The sequence below is a fragment of the Lynx canadensis genome, chromosome B3 (genome assembly GCF_007474595.2).
Source record: "Lynx canadensis isolate LIC74 chromosome B3, mLynCan4.pri.v2, whole genome shotgun sequence".
In the NCBI taxonomy this organism is placed as follows: Eukaryota; Metazoa; Chordata; class Mammalia; order Carnivora; family Felidae; genus Lynx; species Lynx canadensis.
Genome location: NC_044308.2, coordinates 68,870,877 through 68,895,443, shown reverse-complemented (window position 1 = coordinate 68,895,443; position 24,567 = coordinate 68,870,877). Strand labels below are relative to the sequence as shown.

The 24,567-nt window shown below is 42.5% G+C and overlaps 1 protein-coding gene across 1 annotated transcript in view; it reads right to left on the bottom strand.

Moving 5' to 3' along the window:
• Window positions 1-24,567, bottom strand: part of RYR3 (ryanodine receptor 3) — a 357,957-nt gene that overhangs the window by 210,003 nt on the left and 123,387 nt on the right. Inside the window, 3 exon segments of the mRNA XM_032593518.1 lie at window positions 680-784; window positions 6,234-6,450; window positions 17,558-17,750. Coding sequence (XP_032449409.1) covers window positions 680-784; window positions 6,234-6,450; window positions 17,558-17,750 — 515 coding nt within the window.

The window sequence follows — 24,567 nt, the reverse complement described above, 5'->3', positions numbered from 1 at the left end:
AGACGTAGTCATCTAGAAGGAGACTATTTTACGGTAGCTATATCGATACCAGTAAGTGTTAGAGTGCAGGGACCCTTTCAGTAACTAAGCTGGAATGTTCATAATTTGAGGGTGTCAGGGTCATAGGCAGCTTCAGAACTCACCTATCCTTATGCCTTCAGACATGACCTTACACAAATCACCCAACACAAAGTCAGTTTACATCCTCTTTGAAAAATGCTTTCTAGCACAAGAGATTCTGTAACCTGAGTGCCTATTAATCTTAGTGATATGTCTGAAAACAGTATTAAACAAATTCTTATTCAAAACAATGAATCAGCCTCTTCCCCCTCCCCCCCCCCGAAGAGAGGACAGCTTTTTTCTGAAGAGGAAAAGGGGATGTGAGGGTTCTGAAGGAGGCACCTGACAGTGCCTGATATTCCCCGAATGAAGGAAGCCATTTTCAAGTGAGAAGGGAAGTGAACCCCCAGTTCTGTTTTCTCAGAGCTGGCCTCCCCCACACCCTTGACTGCGCTTAGATAACTGAGTAAAGCTTGGAGCAAAAGCTACACAGAAGGCGGTAAGAAGGAGCAAGTTTGGGCTCATGCGGTTCCCTTCCTCATTCGAGTCTTTCAAGAACCCTCCCCCGGTGACAAGGCAATCCAATCCTCCTCCCCAGCTTGGCCCCTGGAATGCATACCTTGCCAAAAGTCCAGCCAAGCTCTATTTTATTCATTCCCCAAAGTTCGTGGATGTTTTCAGCCAGCCTGTCTCGGATCTTCTCTAGGTGAGGTGGCAAAACCACCTAAAAGGAAAAGGAACAAGTGTGAAATCAGCAGTATATGAACCGGCTGTACTGAAATCTAACATAAAATCTATGTGGATGAGGTGCCTCAGTTGAATTCCCTACACGTCCCCCAGGAGAGGCTGCTTGCAGAGGCTCCTTCCCAAGAGAGGCTGTACGATTCCAAACCACTCTGCTTGACCCAGATGCTTCCAGAGATTCCTTCCTCTCTGGGCTTCCTTTGTCCATCCCTTCTCAGTCTTCTTTGGAGATATTTGTGTTGTGTGTTCTTGACATGTGAATGCTTCCCTGGGCCTCACCTCCCCTCTCTCTATGCTCTTTCCTTGGGAGATCACACCCAGCCACAGATGATCACTCTTAAGTGTGTATGTCTCCAGCCATGGTCTCTCCTGAAGTTCAGACTTACAGTTTCAGCTGCCTGCAGGATTTTCCCACTAAGTAAACCCAATATACCATTCAAAACTGAAATTGTTTCTTTCCTTCAAAACCTTTTCTCTTTCTGTTTTTCTCTTTTTTTTTTTTTTTAATTTTTTTTTTCAACGTTTATTTATTTTTGGGACAGAGAGAGACAGAGCATGAACGGGAGAGGGGCAGAGAGAGAGGGAGACACAGAATCGGAAACAGGCTCCAGGCTCTGAGCCATCAGCCCAGAGCCTGACGCGGGGCTCGAACTCCCGGACCGCGAGATCGTGACCTGGTTGAAGTCGGACGCTTAACCGACTGCGCCACCCAGGCACCCGTTTTTCTCTTTTTTTTAGTGGTCCACCATTGCTTTGAGTCTAGAAGTCATCCTAGTGTCTTCCCTCTGGGGTATTACTTGGACCCCCAGGCCCATTGGATCAATCACAAAATCAATCATGTTCATTTTTTTAAATGTAGTTTTCACACCCAGCATGGAGCCCAATGTAGGGTGTGAACTCATGACCCTGAAGATCAAGACCTGAGCTGAAATCAAGAGTAGGACGCTTAGCTGACTGAGCCACACAAATGCCTCTGATCATGTTCATTTTTTTTTTTAAAGTATGCTATTTTTTTTTTCAACGTTTATTTATTTATTTTTTGGGACAGAGAGAGACAGAGCATGAACGGGGGAGGGGCAGAGAGAGAGGGAGACACAGAATCGGAAACAGGCTCCAGGCTCCGAGCCATCAGCCCAGAGCCTGACGCGGGGCTTGAACTCCCGGACCGCGAGATCATGACCTGGCTGAAGTCGGACGATTAACCGACTGCGCCACCCAGGCGCCCCAATCATGTTCATTTTTGAAACATCTTTTTGAAAGGCTTCCACCTCTAATCACTCAACCTCATTATTTTCTCTTTGACCATTGCAAGACCCTCACAGTTGGTCCCCCTAACTCCTGACCAATCTACTCTCCGCATTGTGACCAGAGTGAAGAGTCTACAACAATAAAATCACATCAAAACACTTTCTTTCTGGGTGTCTGCAAGTGTTCCTTGAACTCCTAAGACACAGACTAGATGTGTTAACCAAGTATTGAGTGTCCTCCTTCAGTTTTTCCACCATGTCCCTCACAAACACATCCTTGCCAACCTTTGAAATTATTGCAAAAGATCACACTGTTTCACAGTTGTGTCTTTGCATATGCAATCTTCACCTTTATCAATTTCCCCAATGATACATATAAAATGTGTGCGCACACACACACACACACACACCCCTCTACACCACAGAGCAGATGACAAAGACATTCTCCTAGACCAGGCTCCAGATGGGGGTCTCTGAGCCCTTTTTGCCAGCTAGGCTCTATCCTTGGGCCTTGGTCTCAAGACCCCAGTTGGATAAAGTACCCTGCTAAATCAGTTTGGTGAGAATCCACCACCCTTGATAATGGAACAGCCCTCCACCTATTTCCTTGTCTGATGGAATTTCCTTCTCCCTCACCATCCTCCAGGTGATATCAGATCACTGTGGCCTGTCTACAGACAGAATCCTGGGAGGTCAGTTTAATAAGAATCCATCCCAACCGCTGATGCTTCTCTTAGTAATTTCTCTTCCATTGGCTCTCACCACCTCCCCATCTTGCTCTCCCTGGCTCTAAAGCCCCGGTTGTTCTTGTTGTATTCAGAACCGAGCCCAGATCTACACTGGAGATCCTCTTCCCCTATTTATGTAGCTCCTAACTAAAATCTGTTTTTACTGCTGTAACTGCTGTCCAGCTCTGGTTTTAATCCCAACACCCTCAGTATCCATCCTTCTCAATTTAGCTCAAACGTCCCACCTTTGGGAAGTCTTCCCCAATTACCTTCACGGAGAGTTTCTCCATGTTTTCCTGGCACTTTGCTCATATCTCTCCACAAAGGTCATACAACTGGGGGCCCAAGTTTTTTCTCCTTTCCTTCCTCCTATGTTTTAAAATTTACTATTACTGCTTCTGCAGCAATAACAATAATAGGTCTTATTCCCACGTTTATCCATTGACAACTTTTAAGCAATGGGAGATTTCATATAAAAATTCAGATATCTAGTTTGCTTGGAAGATCACAGACACTGGACCCACACTTTTGCCTGGTAACCATCAGCTGGAGCTGAGAAGCAGTTTCTGAGGGCTTGTGCACTTGACATACTTCACTTCTGTATCACCTGCCTGGTCCTTGCAATGCCCCCTCTATGACAATGGTTATTAGTATTTCCACTATTTACAAAAATCCTGATTTTGTTTTTCTTTTGAGGCATGGTAGCTTCCGGATAAAAATTGCTTTTGGTAAAAAAAAAAAAAAACAAAAAAAAAACGTGTATCAAGTAAGTGATGTATATGAGATCATGGAGGAAAATTGCAGTAACATATTTAAACTATGTGTTATAATCACTATTTGACTTTCAACTAAAGCCATTAAAAATCAACTTAATGCAATTATCAAAAGGGCAACATTAATAAGTGGCATGATGTTTCAATAAGGAACAAAATGGGGAAAATTATTAGCCAGCAAATTATAACTGTATTTGGGCTTTGTTGGTAAACCCAGAGAATCTGTTTAAACTAGGTTTTCCTTAGGAGATCATGGACTGCAAAGGGATTTCCATGTGGGAGGAACCAATGTGGGAGACAGTGTGGAACAAGGCCTCCACAAGTACCCCAAATCATAGTTTCAGTGACCTCAATTGGTTACTACCTGGGGCAGAGTAATGCTGGCTTGCTAACTGCGTTAGGGTGTCTGGGGCTGGGCTGCCTGGAGTCGACTCCTTTTTGCCTGTGTTCAGCAAGGGGCTGGGGTGCTTCAAGCCCTGGGTACTGTTAGTGCCTAAGGACAGGGCTCCAGTCAGCAATATTTGGTCTACAAACTGGTTACCATGCTCCAGGGAAAATGGAGTTGACTCTCCATATATATGTTTAACTTCTCCTTTGATAATAATTTCACAGAATAGTAGGTTCTAAAAAATTATAAGGTCTCCTTCGAGATAATAAATTGTACCTTTCCAAAGAGAACTTCCCTATGATTTGATTTCCTGGGAACAAGTCCCTAGTTCCAAGGTCCATACAAATTCAATTTTGGGTCCTGACATCAAAGGTTTTTCTGGCCTGTTGATTTGTCTGCGATCTTCAATTTTCAAATCTTCAGTTCTGCACGTTTAGACACTCTTTCCACTCTTTGGTCAAGCCCTCCTTCCCACCCTCATCAAAACACCCCTCCCCCTTTTTTCGAGGCCCACTTCTTCCAGGAAGCCCTTCCTACCACACATTTCTGATTATTTAGTGAGGGGTGGCACAGACAAGTAGGTACCACGTTCATGCTCTTTCCTCACTAGGGCCCTAGTGGCCTTGCACCCATGCAAAAGCTAGTTTCATTCTTTGGCCCTCAGTCTTCGTATCTAGATTACATAGGAACCAGAGGATCTGATTTCTAGGATCATCTCTGGCTCACAAACTCCTCCCCAGTTTCCCATCAACCTTCTCAACGCCAACTACTTTCAAGGTGCCGCACCAGGCTCTGTGAAGCAGGCAGAGAAATGCTGCTTTACAATAATTTTTATGGGAATTCACACATGGGAATTTGCTGCAGGAGGGAAGAAGCAAATTCACGAACATGCGCGCATAGCTGAATGTAATAGGGTCACATGAATATTATGGGAAAATAACATGCTGGAGACCTTCTACAGGTCAAAAGAGCTGTATTTCCCAAAACTACTAACCCCTTGTGCCTCAGAGACAAGACCCCATTGCATTTATTTTTCCCTAACAATGAGCATAGTGATTTGAATAGTACCAGTGTGGAGGAAATATTCAAAGCTGTTGTTTATGCCCCATGTCATAAGCTTGTGAGTGTGTCCCTCTCAAAAGAGGCCCTGGAAAGGCAAAGAAAATGTCCGTTTGTCAGCACCTTCCCCTCATATATACCACCTCATTTCTTTCAGTTTTATTTCCAACTCTTCTCCTACACACTCCGCCTCCTCCAAGTATCCAGCCACAAGAGAATATTTATCACCACCTCTGTTTTGAAGTTTAAATTCCAGTTAACAGCATAATATTAGTTTCAGGTGTACAATACAATGATTCAACACTTCCATACAACACCTGGTGCTCACCCCAAGTGTAAGCCTTAATCCCCATTACCTATTTAACCCATGCCCGCACCCACCTCTCCTCTAGTGACCATCAGTTTGTTCTATGTAGTTAAGAATTTGGTTCTTGGTTTGCCTTTCTCTTTTTCCCCCTTTATTCATTTGTTTTCTTCATTTCCATGTATGAGTAAGATCATACGGTATTTGTCTTTCTCTGACTTATTTACCTTAGCATAATACTCTCTAGCTCCATCCAGCCGTCCAAATGGCAAGATTTCATTATTTTTATGGCTGAATAATGACCCATAATTTGGCTCTTATAGACAATGCTGCTATCAACATCAGGGTGCATGCACCCCTTTGAATTAGCATTTTGGTATCCTTTGGGTAAATATCTAGTAGTGCAATTGCTGGGTGGTAGGGTAGCTCTCCACCTGTCCCTACTTTGTGTTTCTACTTCTAGACCCTTACCCCATTCCTGTTACTTCACATCTGGATCCCTCCCCGTTTAAGCTTATTAAAGGCCCTGGTTGAATTCTAGCCTCACTAACTAGACTTCTAGAAATATTGTAGCCTAACAGGTGTCTCTAGCACTTATTTGTGCATACTGTTCGTTTTGCATTTATTACATTCAGGCTTAAAAAATAGCACATTTGCTTTTTACCTCCTTAAGTGGGTTGTGAATTCCCAGAGAAGACTGCATATTTGCACCTGTACCTCACAGGGCCTTGCATGTAGCAAGTGATCAACTATGTCTGGGAAATCCTGAAAGAGCTCAACGTATGCATATGGTGGAAACATGAAAAACAACAGTTGTTCACATCACATGATAATAATACTGAATTCATGACAGGAATGGTTCAGAGACAACAGAGAGAGAAGCATTTAGCCCTATGATTTCATCTACCTGGGTTGCCTGCTCGAACCTACCTGACTGGTATCTATGGGGCATGGGATGAAAGAGGCTTGAGAGAGGAACTGGGTGGTACCCAACAGATCTCTAACTCCTTCAGCATCGCGTTTATATTCTTTGACAGGCTCCAATCTCATCTTTTCTTTTGGCAGTAAGGCTTCGTAGCAAGGGGCATAGCCAGAAGGAGGCAGGAACTTAAATTCTCCATGACGTCCACCCATCAGGAAACGTACTCTGTACCATTTGGAAAGACCAGGAAGAGAGAGGTTAAAAAGAGAAAGCCCAGCCTCGATAAGAGAACATTCAAGATAAACTACCCGTCCCCCGCCCCCAGCAATTATTTTGTGGGAAAGTGCCTGAACTCCAATTCAGTACAACGAACATCCTGAAGTATGCAATAAAGCATTGGGGAAAACTCTCAGTCTATGATCCTCAGGTGACCCATGTCAGCTAAGTTCTTAAAAAAGTTAATTCATACACAAATATCATTAGACTTTAAAAATAATGTTTTTCCTGGGGTGCCTGAGTGGCTCAGTTGGTTAAGCATCCAACTCTTGATTTCAGCTCAGGTCACGATCTTGCAGTCATGGGTCTGAGCCCTACATCAGGCTCCAAACTAAGCTGAGCATGGAGTCTGCTGAAGATTCTCTCTCTTTCTCGCTCTCTCTGTGTCCCTGTCCCCTGCTCATGTACTCTCTAAAATAAATAATGTTTTTCTTTACCCTAGTAGACAAATCATCATTATAAATATTATTACTAGACTATTGCAAAGAGTAGCAGTGATGAGAAGGACATTATTCTCTGACAAGATCATGTTAAAACTACAGCATGAGGACTTCAAATCTTTTTACTTGAGGGACATCACTCACACATCAATTTTTAAGATGCAGGCAAAAGATGAATACCAGAATATTAAGCACAAATGGTATATATGCCAAGTGATACCCTGCAGAGGCTGCAGTTCCCCTAAACAGCCATACGAGGGCGACTCTGAAGAAGCAACAGCAGGCGGTCATAGCATAGGCAGCCAAATAGGTATGAAGTGTTTGCGCACTAGGGTACCAGTGCCTTTCTCAGGGGCACCAACACCCTGCTGGCATCCAGCCCTGACACTCTAGTCCACTCCAGCAGTGCCTATAGAGACCTCCCAGAAGGGGGAGAGACACTTGGGGCTCACAGTGATGCAGGCACTAAATTTCCAGTATACTGAAGTCTTTCAATATGTTAATTCAGCATCTGGCTGCATTTTAGCCTTATATATATATATAGGTTCAGTTAGGGTTATAGGTACACCCCAAAGCTTCCCCTGCAAGGAGGAGAGGGTGAAAGAGAACTATTTCAAAACGATACTTTATATTCTCCTAGGTTTGTAACAAGAAAGAGAGCTTTTGCAGATCAACTTTAACTTAATGAGAAAATATGACCACAGTTTTAAGTAATTAAAACATGATGGGGCGCCTGGGTGGCTCAGTCGGTGAAGCAGCCGACTTCGGCTCAGGTCATGATCTCGTGGTCCGTGAGCTCGAGCCTCGCGTCGGGCTCTGTGCTGACAGCTCAGAGCCTGGAGCCTGTTTCAGATTCTGTGTCGCCCTCTCTCTGACCCTTCCCTGTTCATGCTCTGTCTGTCCCTGTCTGAAAAATAAATAAAATGTTAAAAAAAATTAAAAAAAAATAAAACATGAAAAGATATGTAGCCCTGCAGGGTCAACACTAATATCACACAGGAAAAATCAGTATATACACATAGCCTCTGCATGCAACCCTCACACCCTCTTCCCTCCATTTAACAACGAGTGATCGAACCCATATGACTTGCTGTTCTTTGCACTGGAGACTCGGCAACGAACAAAGACTACAGTGCCCCTGGTGTCACAGAACAGGGATCCAACTAGAAAAACAGTCATAATTACTGATTGGGAGATACTGAGGAAGGAATAAAGAGGCGATGGGGAGGCTCCTAGACTGCACTCAAGGAAGGCCTCTCTGAGGAAGAAACATGAGTTAACCCTGTGGACTAAAGAGGAGCTAAGGAGTTTAAAATCTGGAAGAGCATTCTAGGCAGAGGCATGACATGTGCCAAGGTCCTGAGGCAGGAAAGAGCTTGGGTGCAGAGCCCAAGGGGCATGAGGTGAGGTGGGAGGGTGCGGTGCTAGATCAGGTAGGGTCTGTGAGTCATGGCAAGAAGATGAGATTGTATTCCAGGCAGGAAGCTTCTGAAAGACTTTAAGAAGAAATACAAGACTCTTCTAGCTGCTGTATGTGGACAGGTTAGCAGACCATTTAGCGAGTATTTGGAGGCACCAGACACCCAACTAGTGATGGTGGGAGGTGTGGATAATCGGTTGAGCCAATGTGATGATGGACAAAATGGAAAGCAAAAGCCAGATCCCATTTTTGTTTTGGAATGAGGACAGTTAGGGACTGCTGAGGGAGTGAGGGCATGTTTGCAGGGGGCTGAGATATGTGGCGAAGGGTTATGACCTAGCAAAGCCCTCAGAGCAAGACTCTCCACCAGACCTCGCTTTCTTTAACTAGAATGTTCTGGTAGGGCAGCCTTGCAAGAGAGTCTCAGTGTTGGCTGAGTAATCATGACTGTGGAAATAGCCTAATTATGAAACTGGAAAATAAAACTCTTTCCAAGTGGGAGACATTAAAGTTTTTTTTCCTTCCCAATACAAACAAATTCTTTATCCAAATAGCATTTTAAACAATGCTGTTTTAAAATTAATTATAGAAATCATAGGACATCTCCCACTTTCCCATTTTCAAGTACTAAACAATGATATAGAATTAGAACCACAATTGTCCCTCGTGGATGTTCCTACATTAAATGTTACGTAACGGGGCATGCTATATGTGTATTAAGAATATGAACGATGACATTAAGACAAAATTGAGTCATTAGCCTGAAATGTTACTAATTTAGTGAACCTTCAGGAAATAATGACTAAGCCTTGAAATTATTGGTTGAGAACTTCCCGATTCAACTGAAACACAGCAGATTGTGTTACTGACATATTGAAACTGTGGGATAGAACTGGAGTTTTTTGAGCAAAAAAGAGAGTGTAGGACATTTTTTTTTTGCCTCCCTCTTCTCCTTGAGCATCCTTCCTGTGAGAAGCTGAATGCCCAGGAGCTTGTACAGCAAGGGTATGAGTATTCTTTGTTACTCACTAGTGAATAGATTCCAAGAACAAGTAAATGATCTCCTATGAGGTCTTCTGGCTGGACTTAATTATTCATGAGCTGTCTTGCCAGCTCTGTTTAGTGTTAAAATTTCTCTTACATTTTAAAATCTGCCATCATCTTCTGGATAGAGAGCAAATCAAGAAAGCACAGAGAACATAAGGAAAACCATCATTTCTGGTTTTATATTGTTATTAAAAAGAGAATAATTTGGTTATAAATCTTCATCTCATCTCCTCTGATGGCCACAAAAACTGTAAAAGGAAAAATGTACATAACCAGAAATTAGTGTGTACTGTTCACTGAAGCATTTGTCTCCAAACGTCATTTCCACTGTCATCAGTGGGTGGAAGGAGTGGTCCTGGGTTGCTTCCAAAGACTTGCCAGACAGAAGCCCTGCTCTCCAGCAGGGACTGGACAAGACCTGTGCCAGGTACATCCGCGGTCCGTGGCTCCTTCCCTCGCTACCCGCAGTGCCTGGGAAGGGCTCCAACAAACGAGCACTAACAGTGGTGGTCCTCCTCATACCTCTCTCCGCGAGATCCAGACTGACCACGTCAAAGGAAATACCCAGAGATAAAATGCAGGCTTGAAGGGGATAATCAAAAGAAATGCCTGCAACCCACTTTAATTATCTGAAGATATTAAAATGGGATTCCCCCTCTTAGAGTTTTAGCAGAGATCCCAAAGGCAGATAAATCAGAGGATGCCAGTATTTTCACATCCTGAAGTGAGATGCTGGATCCACTACGAAGATCCATCCAAAAAGTTATGAAACAAATGCAGCTGTAGTCTACCAGGTGCCTGCACCCTGATAAGAAAGGTAAAAAATTCATTTGGAGAGAACTGTCAGGGAGAAAAGGCAGGGAGTTCTCTCCTATCTGAAGTCAAATGAAGAGTGCTTTAAGAACTATTCAGAAGCTTTCAAGTGTCCCCCTGGAATCTAGTGAGGGACATGTTTGCCCGGTGACAGGCAGAGAGGGAGACAGAGAGTGAGAGAGAGCACGAGCGGGAGAGTGAGCGAGCAATAGTTGATCTCAAGGGAAAGAGCTCCCTTCTGCTCAGGGCGGGGCCAAGGACTGTGTTCCTGGAAGGCCAGACAGACTCCACAAATGAGTCAGCTGTCAGCCATCTCAAAAGGAAGTATGCCCCGAGAGGCAAATGACTGATCAGAGATCAGAAAGGAGGTAAGCAGGGGAGGTGGGAGGCCCCGTGTGCGGGGAGGGAAACGTATGTAGAATAGGGCTTGGGGTCAGCCAGAAGGAAGCAGCCAGCACAGGTGGTGAAGCCTGTGTAAAAAGAACTGCAGTGAGACGCTTCGAGATGCTCCAGCCTGAGGCTCCAAGGAGACCACAAAGGCCTCAAACATCAACTGCATACAAATCTGAGTTACCTTCTAGCCAAATAGATGGGATTTTCATATGGCTGAGAAGACTGTTCTTATTCTTAAAAGGGGCAATAAAGGTTACAGAATGGGCAGAAGGGCTTATCCAGGGCCAGAAGTCCAGAGCATGGATATAGAGGGTAGCAAGAAAACAACAGAGTGACAAATAACTAGTCTATTTCTTTTCATAAATCTGGCATCTGGCGCTGAAGGTTTATCATTTAAATCCTTTTTCCAATTAGGATGTAAATCTCTCTTCTCTAGGTGTTATTCTTCCCTGCTTCTTGGGTTCCACTGCATCTCCCAGCCTCAGAAAATGTTAAATTTAAAAATAAAAAGGTAATTTGAGAATTGAGTTCATTCAGATTCATTCTTCTTGATCCTTGGATTTTTCTCTACATTAATGGATTTTCAAATCAACTTAATTAATCAATTTAATCTCTTCCACTAAAGCACCTGTTATCTTCTGGAATTCTTCCTAGAACTCAGGACATTCCATCAGCTCTTAAGGGCAGTTTTCCTCCTAAAGTGATTAGAGTAAGTGGGTCCTTAGATTCTTCTGCCTCCGAGATGAGCAAAAGCTTCCATAAGAGTCTCCAGGGAGTACTGAGACTTTTGGGAGATGTGGGGGAATTTTTTATTTACTTGACTGATTTTGAAAACAGAGAAAATTGTATTGAAAAATCCCTGCTAGCATTTTCAATTCAGCCTTTTGAGATTTAGACATTGTGGCTTTCCCATTTGCAGAAGGGACCAGACTACCTATTACAAGTTCCCAGATTCGAAAGACGGATCCACAAATAAAAACAACACAGTAAAAATCAAGACACGGCTTTGTTATGCTCCAGAAGGATGACTAGGTTTCCTTATCCACGGCTTACTAGCAAACGTATGACATCACTTGAGTCTCTCTTCCTGAATATCTCATTACTCTCATCTGCTAGTGAAGCTCTCCCAGACAGCGGGGAAGGTGTTCCAAAGAAGAAAAGGATACAGGCTGTGGTTAAGAGGACAAAGAATTAATGAGCTTTGGCTGACCTGAATTCAACTCGTAAGTCGTGATTCATAACCGCATCCTCTCGCTAAGACGGGAAAACAATCTGAGTTATGTATGTTCCCACATTCATCTTTCCTTCTGGCCAGTGTTTGATGAAAGCCCAGGGCAATCATCATGTTCTCCACAGAAGTATATTTATCTCAGTAATAATTTCCACAGCATTGACCACAGCAAGCTGGAAATAGCTAAGCTGTTGGTTACCTGAATTTTAGCCAAGGCTGGTGGATACCAACAGAAAACAAACAGCAACCACAAATACCAACCACCTTTGGATATTGTTGCTTTTATAAATTAGCAAGGGCCGGTAACAGAGCTACGTCAGGCCATTAAAATAGATCTCTGGGAAATTTAACTATGTCTATAAAACATATTCTACTACAGCGATGAACTCATCCATTTTCTGAGAAACAAAAAGTATCACCCAAATCACTATATCACTATACGTTTCACTATACATCGTGGCTTCCACGTCATGTTCTCCACGTGCTTCACGCCATGACGCCATATTGCAGGGTGAGACTGCCTTTTAATGAGGGCTTGCTGGCATTTAAGTAACTCAACCTTTTGGGTGGTCTCCAAGGTACACATGCCTCATCCTAAATTCTGTCCTATAACAAACTGTGTTGTCACACTAAGGGCCTAGTATGGATAGTATCCACACACAAACCCCACGGAGAAGAAACCTAAGGAGGCACATTCATAATAGTTAGAAAAGAGAGCACATATTGATTTGTGGATTTTGTTAGTAATTACTCATGCTGCCTTTGACTTCACTGTGGATAAATCTAATTGAAAAAGATTTTTTGCTCTTCAGTGACTGCTTACAGGGACATCTTCATCAGGTGCTATTAACAACATAGTTTGTAACTATACAAATAATTATGGGGTCACAAATTCATGACTGTGACCTCAGTAAAGACCAGTGAATAGGAGGAAATGGGGCTGTAAAAGAGAAATCGAATTTAGAAGCCACACCAAAGTTGAAAATAAACACGAGAGACAATTCTGAATGCTTCTATGACAGGAGAAGGACCTCTTTCTAGAATGGCATAATCTTGTACCCTGCTGGAAGAGACACAATACAACCAAGCAAGTATTCTACTTACTATATTGGTGAAAATAGTAATTTCTTTTCAATTGTCATAAATACACACACACACACATATATTTTATAGGAGAAATAAAGTTTTGTTCTTGTAGTTTTTGAAGTTACACTGTGGGGAGCAGTATGATCCTTCAACATGTAGCACTGCTTTCAGAGGGTCTCAGCATTTCTGTTCTGCCTTCCTCACCTTGACCACTCACGATGGAACTTGGCACGGGACCGAGGACCAGAGGACTCAGTTGCCTGATCAACTGTGTTATTCAACATATTTCAGTGAGATTAACTCATATTTAATTAACTTGGAATTAACATCTTGCTTTCTCTCTTGCTTTCTGCACAGCTGAGTGAAAGCAGTATAGAGAGACTTCTGGGTTTCAGCACCAAATCATAGTTTACCAGTTGATGTAAGAGTAAGTACTGGTATACTGATCCTCTGCTCACAAATAAAAATCAGTCCATTGGCTACTCTTCAACACAAGACCAGCAATGGGAACGACTGAAGACATCATATAAGGGGCTGTATGTACTTCAGTAAAATGTATTTCCCAAATGTGCAGGCAATTCCATCTCTCCTCAGATCATATTATGCTCTGAGAACCAAAGACAGGAATATGTCAGAGGTGACAATTTCCAGTGATGCTGGGTGACCAAGGCCAATATGTCAGAGGTGACATTTTCCTGAGAGAAAGGAGGCCTAAAAGACATCAAGTCCCACTCATTAGCTTACCACTAATTCAGGTGCTTTAAGCAAGAGGCTCTCATAGCTAAGGTAACAACTTTTCAAATCAACACATCTGGACCCTTCAGTTTCTTAAATTCTCTTACCAGTTTTGTGCCTTATAAATGGGTTAGACAACTCATTTTTCCTATCCTGGAACTTTGCTTCTCTTTTTCCTGGGCACTCAGAAGGCTGCATGCCCTGCTGTCCCAGACAGGAGATGCTAGAAGCATCTTCTACATGTGGATACGGTGGAGTCGCCCATTTCTTTACCTGCCAGCTGCAGTTCTTTGCCAAGAGATTTCAATTTAAGTCCTCACCAAAGAAATAAATAAATAAATAAATTCACACACTTAAAAATCCTATCTCATTTCTCTGAAGGAGACTGGATGGATGAGTTCATGATTAAAAACCATTAGGCAACATACAAGATTGGATGTACTGATCTCTAAACACAAACTACTTAGATACCATTAAGCCGGCACACTAAAAAAGGTCCTTTTCTCCAGAGATCTGACTTCTAGCTAAGCCCTTGTCTCAGATGAGATGCTTGAGAAGTAGGTGTACTTGCCTTGAAAATAAGTAAAACCCAGCGAGTGGGATGTGGTCAAAACCAACAGAGAAGGGAAGGGCAGTGATGCTGGGTGACCAAGGCCATTAGCTACCTACGCCAGTGTGGTCCTGGGAAGCGACTGCTCAGAGTGATCTTGTTTCTCCGAAGAAGGTACTGAGTCAACAGGTGGCTGACCCAAACGCTGTTACATCATATGTAGATTTCTGCTCATTCTCTTTCTTCCTGGGCAATCAAGTGGGGAGGATGCACAGTGGAACATGTGCTGGTTCTCCCTCGACTGCCAGGGGTCTCTGTTCCAATCAGTTCTCTTTGGGCTTACAGTGTCTCTGTCTTTCAATAATGCTCCTGGTTTTCTAAATGCTTCTTATGCATATCAACGAAGAATGGGATGTTATGCCACGCTTAAAATGGGAGACCTGGAATGAAATTCTAATGGGTATGTCCTCAGCAGACAGAAACACAGATAAAGAACTCACAACTCTAGAATACAGTCCCTGGAGCGGACAGAAGATTCGTTGGCTTGCAACAGTGCTGAGTAGATTTGTAGCCCTAGTAAGGTTTTACTATCATTGTTCTCCTTTTGTTAAAAGAATCTCAAACAATGATAATGTTTAAATTTATTATATCCATCGACATCAACACGTTTATAAATATGTATATGTACTGTATACGTATCACTATGTGTGCAAACATACATTAGCTTATGTACATGTTGCATATCTATATATGTATATATATACTATGTGTATTTGCATATCTGTGTCAAATTCCCAAGGTTCAATATCATTTCCAAAGGATAATTCTTTATTTCTAAATTATTTAACTGAAACAGAACTGAAATTTCATCCATTACAAAAATATATCAACATGTCTTGCTTTATCAGTCTACCTGAGGTGCTGAGGACTATCACAGTGCTATCACTTTGGAAATCCATCCCTCAGATGCTCGCAGCTCTGAGATGGCATCTTTGTGGCCCAAGCTCTAAGTGTCTGCTGTCTACAACTCCCCTCCTTTTATGGCCTTTTCCAAGGGCTCCAATGGAAACCAGTTTGATTCTAACTGTGTTGATTCTAGTTTTCCACTCATTCTATTGTAATCTCTTTAATAAGCAGGGATCGAGAATGATTAAGAAAATCTTGGGGAAGAAGAGTCACAATGGGGTCTTGTCTTGACATTAAATTAATGGGGTCTGTCTTGTCTTGACATTAAAATATATTGTCAGACTAAAATAATTAATACAGCATCCAACTGGTATAAGGAAAGGGGCAGAGCAACAAACACACTAGTTAGCCATAGTATGTAGAAAACAGCTTTTACAGTATAAATCCAATTTAGTGTAAAAATATTTGGATGTATGAATAAAAAGGTAATAGGGTTGTCTCCAGGTTGTGCAATTTTGGGTTCTTGGTTATTTCCTTGATTTACATTATTTTTGTAAAAGGGAAAAACAAAGAAACAACAGGAAAATAAAGCTAAGTGTGAAAATGTAAATCATAAACTGGGAAAAAAGATTTGAAACCAATAAGGCAGTATTTTAAATAGTCTTAACATACAAAACATTGAAATTCATACCAGATAGGCAAAGAACATAAAAAATATTGGGTTGAAATACTATCTAAGAACAGTAAGCATTAAAAATGCTTAACCACACAAGTAATCAAATAGAAAATTAAAACTTTAAGTTACAATTTTCTCAAATTAGCAAAGATTAAAAATAACCCATAACAGTAAAAGTTAATGAAGACTCAATCAGTTGGGCATTCCCACATGTTGCTTTAAATGATACTACAAGGCCCAAATCCTTTATCTGAAATTTGGAGTTGTGTTTCAGACTTCAGAATTCTTCAGATTTTAAAGAAAGTATACATATTATGTATTAAATACAACCTCTAGACAGGTGAGGGGCTGTACCCCTTAATCAAACACATTAATATTTCTGCAGTTAAGCTTGTAAATATTCAAAAGAAGAGGAATAAATGAAAGATTAAAAGCAACCTCATTTCTGTTGATGACAGTTTTGACAACAAAATGAGTTTAGGTCAGACTCTGTGGTGAAATGAATTATGAAAAAATTCATGGGTTTCAGAACTTTTGAGATTCCAAAATTGTTGATAATTATTTCTGAACTGTTCCATACAATCTTCCTGAAAATCTACTTGGCTTGTGATTATACATTTATTATTTTTTAATGTTTATTTTTGAGAGAGACAGAGTATGAGTGGGGTAGGGGCAGAGAGAGAGGGAGACACAGAATCCAAAGTAGGGTCTAGGTTCTGAGCTGACAGCAGGGAGCCTGATGCCGGGCCTGAACTCATGAGCCGTGAGATCATGACCTGAGCCGAAGTTAGACACTTAATTGACTGAGATACCCAGGCACCCCTACAAATTTAGACTTTAAAAACTTCATAGCTTTGGACCTACTTCTAGGAAGAACTTAACAGATATGCAGACAAAAGAGTTATGCTCAGGATGTCCATCATAATTTTATTTATAAAGATAAAAATGGAATTAGCACAGAAGTCTAACAATAAAGTAATGGCTACATTATGGGACAACCAAATAAAAGGATATTATATGGCTATAAAAATTGTTTTTGAGGAGGATACTTAAGGAGTCAGGAAAAGGCTCATTATGTATGGCTGAATGGAAAATAATGAAGACATAAAACTTCATATTGAGTGTGATGTCAATTAACAAAGCCTCATGGGGTGCCTGGGTGACACAGTTGAGCGTCCAGCTCTTGATTTTGGCTCAGGTAACAATCCCAAAGTTGTGGGATCAAGCCCCACGTTGGGCTCCGTACTGAGCGTGTAGCATGCTTAAGATTCTCTCTCTGCCCCTCTCTCCTGCTCACGTTCTCTCTCAAAAAAAAAAAAAAAAAAGAAAAGAAAAAAAAAGCTCCCAAAATGTGTAGAATAAAAGACTTGAAACTAATAGCAGAGATTATAGTTATACGTTGGGATTGTGACGTTGTTTTATTTAGAACTATATCTTATAAATTTTTAATAATGAGGATGTAATTTTTAAAACAATTATTAAAACAAGGATCTACATAAGATTGTTGTTATTTATCTTATTTGAAGACATTACAAAACCCTTGGTGGTAGGTAGGTATTCAATGACTATCTACGGAGTCAGTGATTCTGGATTGCTCTCCTGCTTTCACCATCATTTTGGCGGGGGAGGGGGAGCGGGGGGGGGCAGTCTGGCTTATGGTGTGGAAGTCGTGAGGGACACTCCCTTGCTCCCTGGCTCACAAGAGTGGTGGGGAGGTGGGCTAACAGCCACTCCCCATGAAATCACAGCCATCACTTACTTGACACCTGCTGAGAAGCTCACCACAGGGAAGAAGAGCCCATCTGTGTTGAAGTTCTCAAACATCCCCTGCACAGGCTGCCCGTTGATGCGGAAAGAGATGCTGGGCACCCCGAGGTCGAGGCAACAGCTTACCACGTCGTCTGATCTCAGGAGGTGCTGGTTGATGGAGGCCACGGCTCTGGGTATGCGGCCTGGTGAGCAAAGAACAAGAAGGCATTGTGGGACTCTAGAGAAGGCTCTCACAGTGGGAGGTGGGAGGTATGATGGCACACAGGAGGTCTGGATATGCTCCTGCATTTGCAATTCAACTTGGCTTTCCAAGTGTGAGGGGAGCAGTGAGAAATGATTTCCGGAGCTTGTGAGTGGGCAGCCCAAAACGAGAGGAGTCTCAGAGGAAACTCAAACTGCCAGGAATGAGAACAAACATGAATTCAACCCCCTCAGTGTGTGTTCAGATTCTGGCCCGGTGTCTGAATTAACAAACAGATTGCTTTGCTGGTTGTGGGTCCTGCAGTGTGAGTGTGCGTGTGTGTGTGGGTTTACTCTCAGATGCCCAAAGATCTGGCCCTCTTCCATTTCCTGTAAAAGATATGGCCACTCTGGCACTGGACGCAGGAGCCATCAAAGTGAGTAACAGCAAGGTCATCCAGCCATTAAACCATGCAGCATAGTTTACTTGTTTTAAAGAATTCTATTAGTTCATATAAGCAGTGAAACAGAGGGTCAGTTGTACACTGTGTTGATGATTTTTGTCATTACTGTGTATCTCTTTAATAGGATGATTTATCATTGCCTGACCTAACTTACAGTCATGAGAAAAAATCACCTCTCGGGATTTTTGTGTCACACCATCTCATTCTGGAAGTTCTAAAAGTAAATTATCCTAACTCCCTCACCCATCTCCCTACCACGGTTACAATTCTATTGGCAAGAGAGCAATGAAGAGGCCGAATTTAGGTATTAAAATGGACTTTCAGGCAACAAAAATTATAAAAATGTATCTTATTTTTTGATGACAGAAGTAATACATATTCATTATAAATGTTCATTGTATACAAAAATATAAACAAAGAAAAAAATGTAACTCAATAAAAAATGCTTCCACTTTCACACACACATACACACTTTTCATCCAAACTAGGATTCTGTGGGTTTTGTGACTTTTTCTCTACCTATCGTATTGTAAATATTTGATTGTATAATGGAATATTCACTAGAAACTGCATTTTAATGGCTTCATCATATGCTATAAGGTAATTAAAAACCCCCTTATGATGGGTACGTGAGTTGTTTATAAATTTTGTATGCACATCTATGCTATATAATCTTTCTAATCTCAGCTATGAATTATTTAATGTTTCCAGTGGTTAATGCTATTCTAGTAGGTTCTAAATTAAGTGGTGGATTTTAAAATAGCAAGGGGCACCTGGGTGGCTCAGTCGGTTCAGCGGCCGACTTTGGTTCAGGTCATGATCTCACAGCTTTTGAGTTTGAGCCCCGCATCGGGCCCTGTGCTGACAGCTCAGAGCCTGGGGCCTGTTTTGGATTCTCTCTCTCTCTCTCTCTCTCTCTCTCTCTCTCTCTCTCTGCCCCTCCCCAGCTGTCACTATCTCTGTCTCTCTCAAAAATAAACAAACATTAAAAAAATTTTTTTTAAATAGTGAAACTACTACACTATCCTTAATAAAAAAAAAATATATTAAGTATCCCCTTCTGGTTATTGTGGGCAACTGACAAAACCATATTGTATTTCCCCCCACCCTTGTACAAACGTGAATGAGGCTCTACGTGGTACCAGATACCGGGCTGGATATCAAGGACTGAAGACCCAGTTCCTGCTCCTAACAAATCCATAATCTGGTGGGAAATAAACATTCAAATAAAGAATTACCATTCAGTCTAGTTAATGGAATGAAGGTGTACACAAGGTGATGCTTCTAAGATACAGGAAGGTGCCAAATCAGCCCAGGAGCATGGGACAAGAGTCAAAGATCCACTATATAAGAAAGACTACTTCTTACAGAAGAATAGTTTATACAGAAGGATGGAGGAGACCTACCTGTGTGCGGCAGGTGTGGGGACGGATAGGAGCTTAGGGAGTAGATGCAGAACACAGCCGGACTGGACACACAACTTGGACTGTTTGCACCACACCAGGTGCAATGACACAAAATAACGTACGCAAGGCACATAAGCCTGGGACAGCGCCAGACTCGGTTTTTGTAACCTTGCTTCATTCCTGAGAATGAGGAACAGGTTCCTTTAAATCACAGCAATCTAAGCCAAATTCTAGGACTGCAGAGGTTTGACACCTTTCCAATTTCTCTGAGGAGACTGAGGGCCCTTGGTTCCTTTTATGGAGTTGAGGTATCCCAGGTCCCAATTATCTTTTCTCCCTTACCATAATCAAGTCTGTTATGAAAGGAATCTATGATATTAAAACTCAGCCAATCTTGCTACAACGGTCCCATTCTCAGTATTTCTTATTTTCCCATTAAAAACCAATCTTTTGGGGCGCCTGGGTGGCGCAGTCGGTTAAGCGTCCGACTTCAGCCAGGTCACGATCTCGCGGTCCGTGAGTTCGAGCCCCGCGTCAGGCTCTGGGCTGATAGCTCAGAGCCTGGAGCCTGTTTCCGATTCTGTGTCTCCCTCTCTCTCTGCCCCTCCCCCGTTCATGCTCTGTCTCTCTCTGTCCCAAAAATAAATAAACGTTGAAAAAAAAAAAAAATTAAAAAAAAAAAAAACCCAATCTTTTCTGCTTCAGTTGTTTCTTTCTCCTTTAGTTTAACTTCTGGATAATATCATTGTAGTCATTTGAAAAAAAAAATCCCAAGAGATTTCTGTGAATTTGGGAAAACCAAGAAGCCACTGAAACGCTTGGTTGGTCAACTAGCTTTATTTTTTTCAATGTTTATTTTTGAGAGAGACAGAGACAGAGCGTGAGTGGGGGAGGGTGCACAGAGAGAGACAGACAGACAGACAGACAGACAGACAGACATGGAATCTGAAGCAGGCTGCAGTCTCCGAGCTGACCGCACAGAGCCCAACACAGGGCTTGAACGCATGAACCACGAGATCATGACCTGAGCCAAAGTCGGACGCCCAACCAACTGAGCCAACCAGGCGCCCCGGTCAACTAACTTTCAAGGTATTCAGATCCTTGCTGGCTAAAAATACAAATGAGAAGGTCCTTTACTGTTCTGAGACTCACATAAACTAGGACAAACTGACAGTGTTGAATTGTGATGCCAGCGCCCTCTCGTCCTAGCTGCTCAAAGTGCACTGTTGGCTTCCCTGCCGGCCAGAACCTCGGCCAGTAAAGACAGAGAGCAGCTTTCACGAGGGATACTCTTCATCTACAGCAGTGCTTTGATGCCATTGGAAGCTGAGTTCCAAGCTTTATTTAGCCCTTAAGATGCCATAGTTGCCAAGTGCCTTCCCGAAGAATGGCAGCCGAGAGCATTTCTCCTGTCTAGTTCCCTCCGTTGGTGGAAAACAACAACCAGGATGAGCAATTATACCCTTGTGGTAAACACCACTGCCTTTTACAAAACTCCTTTATTCTAAAAGAATGGGCACCGAGTAGAAGATCATCAGTAGGCCAAGTGAAATCATGGTTTGAACCTATTTTTAAAACATATGCAGAATACAGAGTTGGGACTGATACTATCCAGAAACTAAAGGGAGACAGTGGATAATTACTGGATAGGAAGCATGTACTTAGTGACTACATAGAGCAATGGTTTGGGAAGTCTATTGGAATAAAAAAAAACCCATTTCATATAATATTCTTGTTGTAAAATATCATCTGATAAGGTATACTTAGTTTTAAAATGGGAGCAGCTTGAAGGTTCTCAAACTAGGAAACAAGGGAATTGTGCAATGGCTTTTACACACTGTTTTATAAATCTGTTCTCATCTACAAGAAGAAATCTCTAACCCCATGAGGGCTTTCCAGGCTCCAAATGATTCAGAAGGGTCCTGTACCCCACATTTAAACAACATACTTGTCCTTTAAATTGCTCTGTAGTGAGGTAGCATTGTGGCAGGGAGCACAAGTGGATCACAGAGGGCTGAGTTCAATACCAAGTCTTTGTCTGTTACCTGAAGCTGGGCATGTAATTTTACCAGAAAATCAGATTCCACCTCTATAAAATGGGTACCGTGTTGCCCACACTATTGTTAAGAGTTGTTTGTAAGGTACCGTAATTATTCCCGGGACTTCAAAGAAACAAATGACTGATGTCCTGTATGCCATTCAAAAGGTTTAGCATGTAGCAATAACTGGGCATTTCTAGAACCAGACTCTCTGGGCTAGAGTCCTGGCTCTGTCACTTACTGTGTGACCTTGGGCAAATCACTTACCTCTGTCAACTCAAGTTTCTTCATCTGTCAAGTGAAAATAGCGTCATGAGGTTGTTTGAGTTTTGGATGAATTATTCCCTAAAGAGGGATTAGAAGCGTATCTGACACATCATAACCCACAGTAAGTACTATTATTGCTTTTGTTTCTGAAGCTCTAGAAACTTTAATTACTAGGCTAACAGTAGAGAAGAATGCCAGAACGCTGTAGGAATGTCTTTGGTATTATGATGAAAAAATAACACTATGGAGAATCATGGCATTGAGGGCTGAGTCCAGAAAGAGACTCGAAAAGTCACTGTATTGAGTTAATAGAAATGAGTAAGACCCTTTGGTGAAGAGAATGCTCAAAAATAGTCACTTTCAAGTATGTTTCACGTATGTGACCCTTTAGAACAACCAACAGAAGGGCTAGTCCATAGAAAGGAAAGCAAAGGAGTTACAAAGTCTAAGTCTCTATAATCCTAGCCACAGCCCACCCAAACAGGCTTGGGAGTCCTGTAGCCTCTCTCTGTCTGAATAAACTGCCCCTGGCTCAGAGGCCTGGGCCTACCTTAAGGTCCCGGGAAGATCAGAAAGGCCATTCCAAAGCAGCATTGTAAGATAAAGGAAAATCTCACTTTATCATAGGCTGCACATCTTCAAATTGACCCAAGGACACATTCCTGCAGGATTTAGCCTCTTCTGATGAGTAATGTAGGCAACCGATCAGCATTTCCACTGCCCCAGGCACTGCAGAATTTGGCACTATCACGCAAACACAAACACTCTGGCATTCGGAAGGAGAGAGGATCCAAACACGTAGAAATGCTGGTGTTCTTTAGCCACTCCTTGGGTCCTCTTCACAGAGCAGCAGCAGGGCTGGAAGGGTCTGAGTCACAGTGGGGTGTGCCTCCACAGCTCAGTGCTGGGACTCCTCTCAGGAGGGAGACAGGTAAAGACCCTCTCATACAAATGTGATTGTTGAGCTAAATGATTTAAAAGTTTAAAAAGCCAGACATCATAATAAATCAGGAAATGCAATTTTACTCCATTCATTTCCTGCGTCACTTATCACTCGGGAAGGTAGATTCCTCTGCTTATTCCAACTGCACAAGGGGAAAAGGTATTAAAAGGGAAACGTAGACAGATTTCTTTCTGTGAAACTGTCCCCCCAGCCAGGAACATACTACAGGAAGCTCTGAGTCGAATTCATCCCAATGGCAGCCCCAAAAGGCCACATGAAGGCTATGTCAGGAGAGGGAAAGCAATGCCAGGACCAGAAAAGAACCCATCCTCGGAAAGGAAACTCCCAGTGGCTAAGCTGACTCAGGAGCCTGTTAAGAGGGTTAAGATGGGGGATAGATCTACAGCTGATGCTTGAAAGTGGCTTCACAGACTTTGGTGGCTAAAAAGACCCATGAAGACTGCTTTTTCCTTACATAGAGAAAAAGCTCATTCATCATCCCAGGAGGTCACCTGAAACTTCCCTTCCTGTGGTGCCTGGGTTGAGCGTCCGACTTCGGCTCAGGTCGTGATCTCACGGTTTGTGAGCTCAAGCCCCATATCAGGCTCTGCGCTGACGGCTCGGAGCCTGGAGCCTGCTTTGGATTCCGTGTCTCCCTCACTCTCTCTCTGCACCCCCTCCCCCTGTCCCCTATATGCACTCTGTCTCTCAAAAATAGACGTTAAAAAAAAAAAAAAAAGAAACATCCTTTCCCATTCAGCACGGGACTCAGGTAGTTCCCCTGAGGATGGGCTGCTCTCCTGGTCTCCAGTGAGGTACCCACAACTCTGGACATGGTCTTTAGGATTACAGTGGACCCCACAGACAACGAGGGATGGGAAATCGTATTTACTGGGTAGCTAATGTGTCATGAACTTCATGTTCCTTACCTCATTTAAATTTCATAAGAGCCTATACATCTTCATTTTATCTGAGGAAACCAAGTCTCTGAGCCCAGAATCAAAAAAAAAATCAGTAAACAGAAGCGCTGGGATTCAAACCCAGGCACAACTCCAAAGCCATATGCTGTTTCTTCTTGACTCTTTCCAGCGACTACATGTTAGGGGCACTATAATTCCTACCAATAACGACAGTATCTACTGTGCTTTATTTCTTTAAAAAAAATTTTTTTTTAACGTTTATTTATTTTTGAGACAGAGACAGAGCATGAACGGGGGAGGGTCAGAGAGAGAGGGAGACACAGAATCTGAAACAGGCTCCAGGCTCTGAGCCGTCAGCCCCGAGCCCGACGCGGGGCTCGAACTCACGGACTGTGAGATCATGACCTGAGCCGAAGTCGGCCGCTTAACCGACTGAGCCACCCAGGCGCCCCTCCACTGTGCTTTAATAAGTACATTAAAGATCAGTTCGAGGCAGTAGCTTAGTTCATACATACAGATGAGTTTAAAGTTAATGGACTTGGGCATTTATATCTCAAGGAAAAGGAGAAAACTTGTCAGGAGGAGTTCCCAGTAGGTCTCCCTAGCCACCCTCCCTTACATCCTGCAGTAAGTTGGAGTATTGTTTCCATTTCATTTCTTCATCCAACAATTATCCTTTCATCAGATAGTCCGAGATACAGTGGTGTCCTGGTGGGAGTCATTAACAGAAACCTTATTTCTTCAACTGGAACACATGTTGGCATATTTACCCGCAGTGCC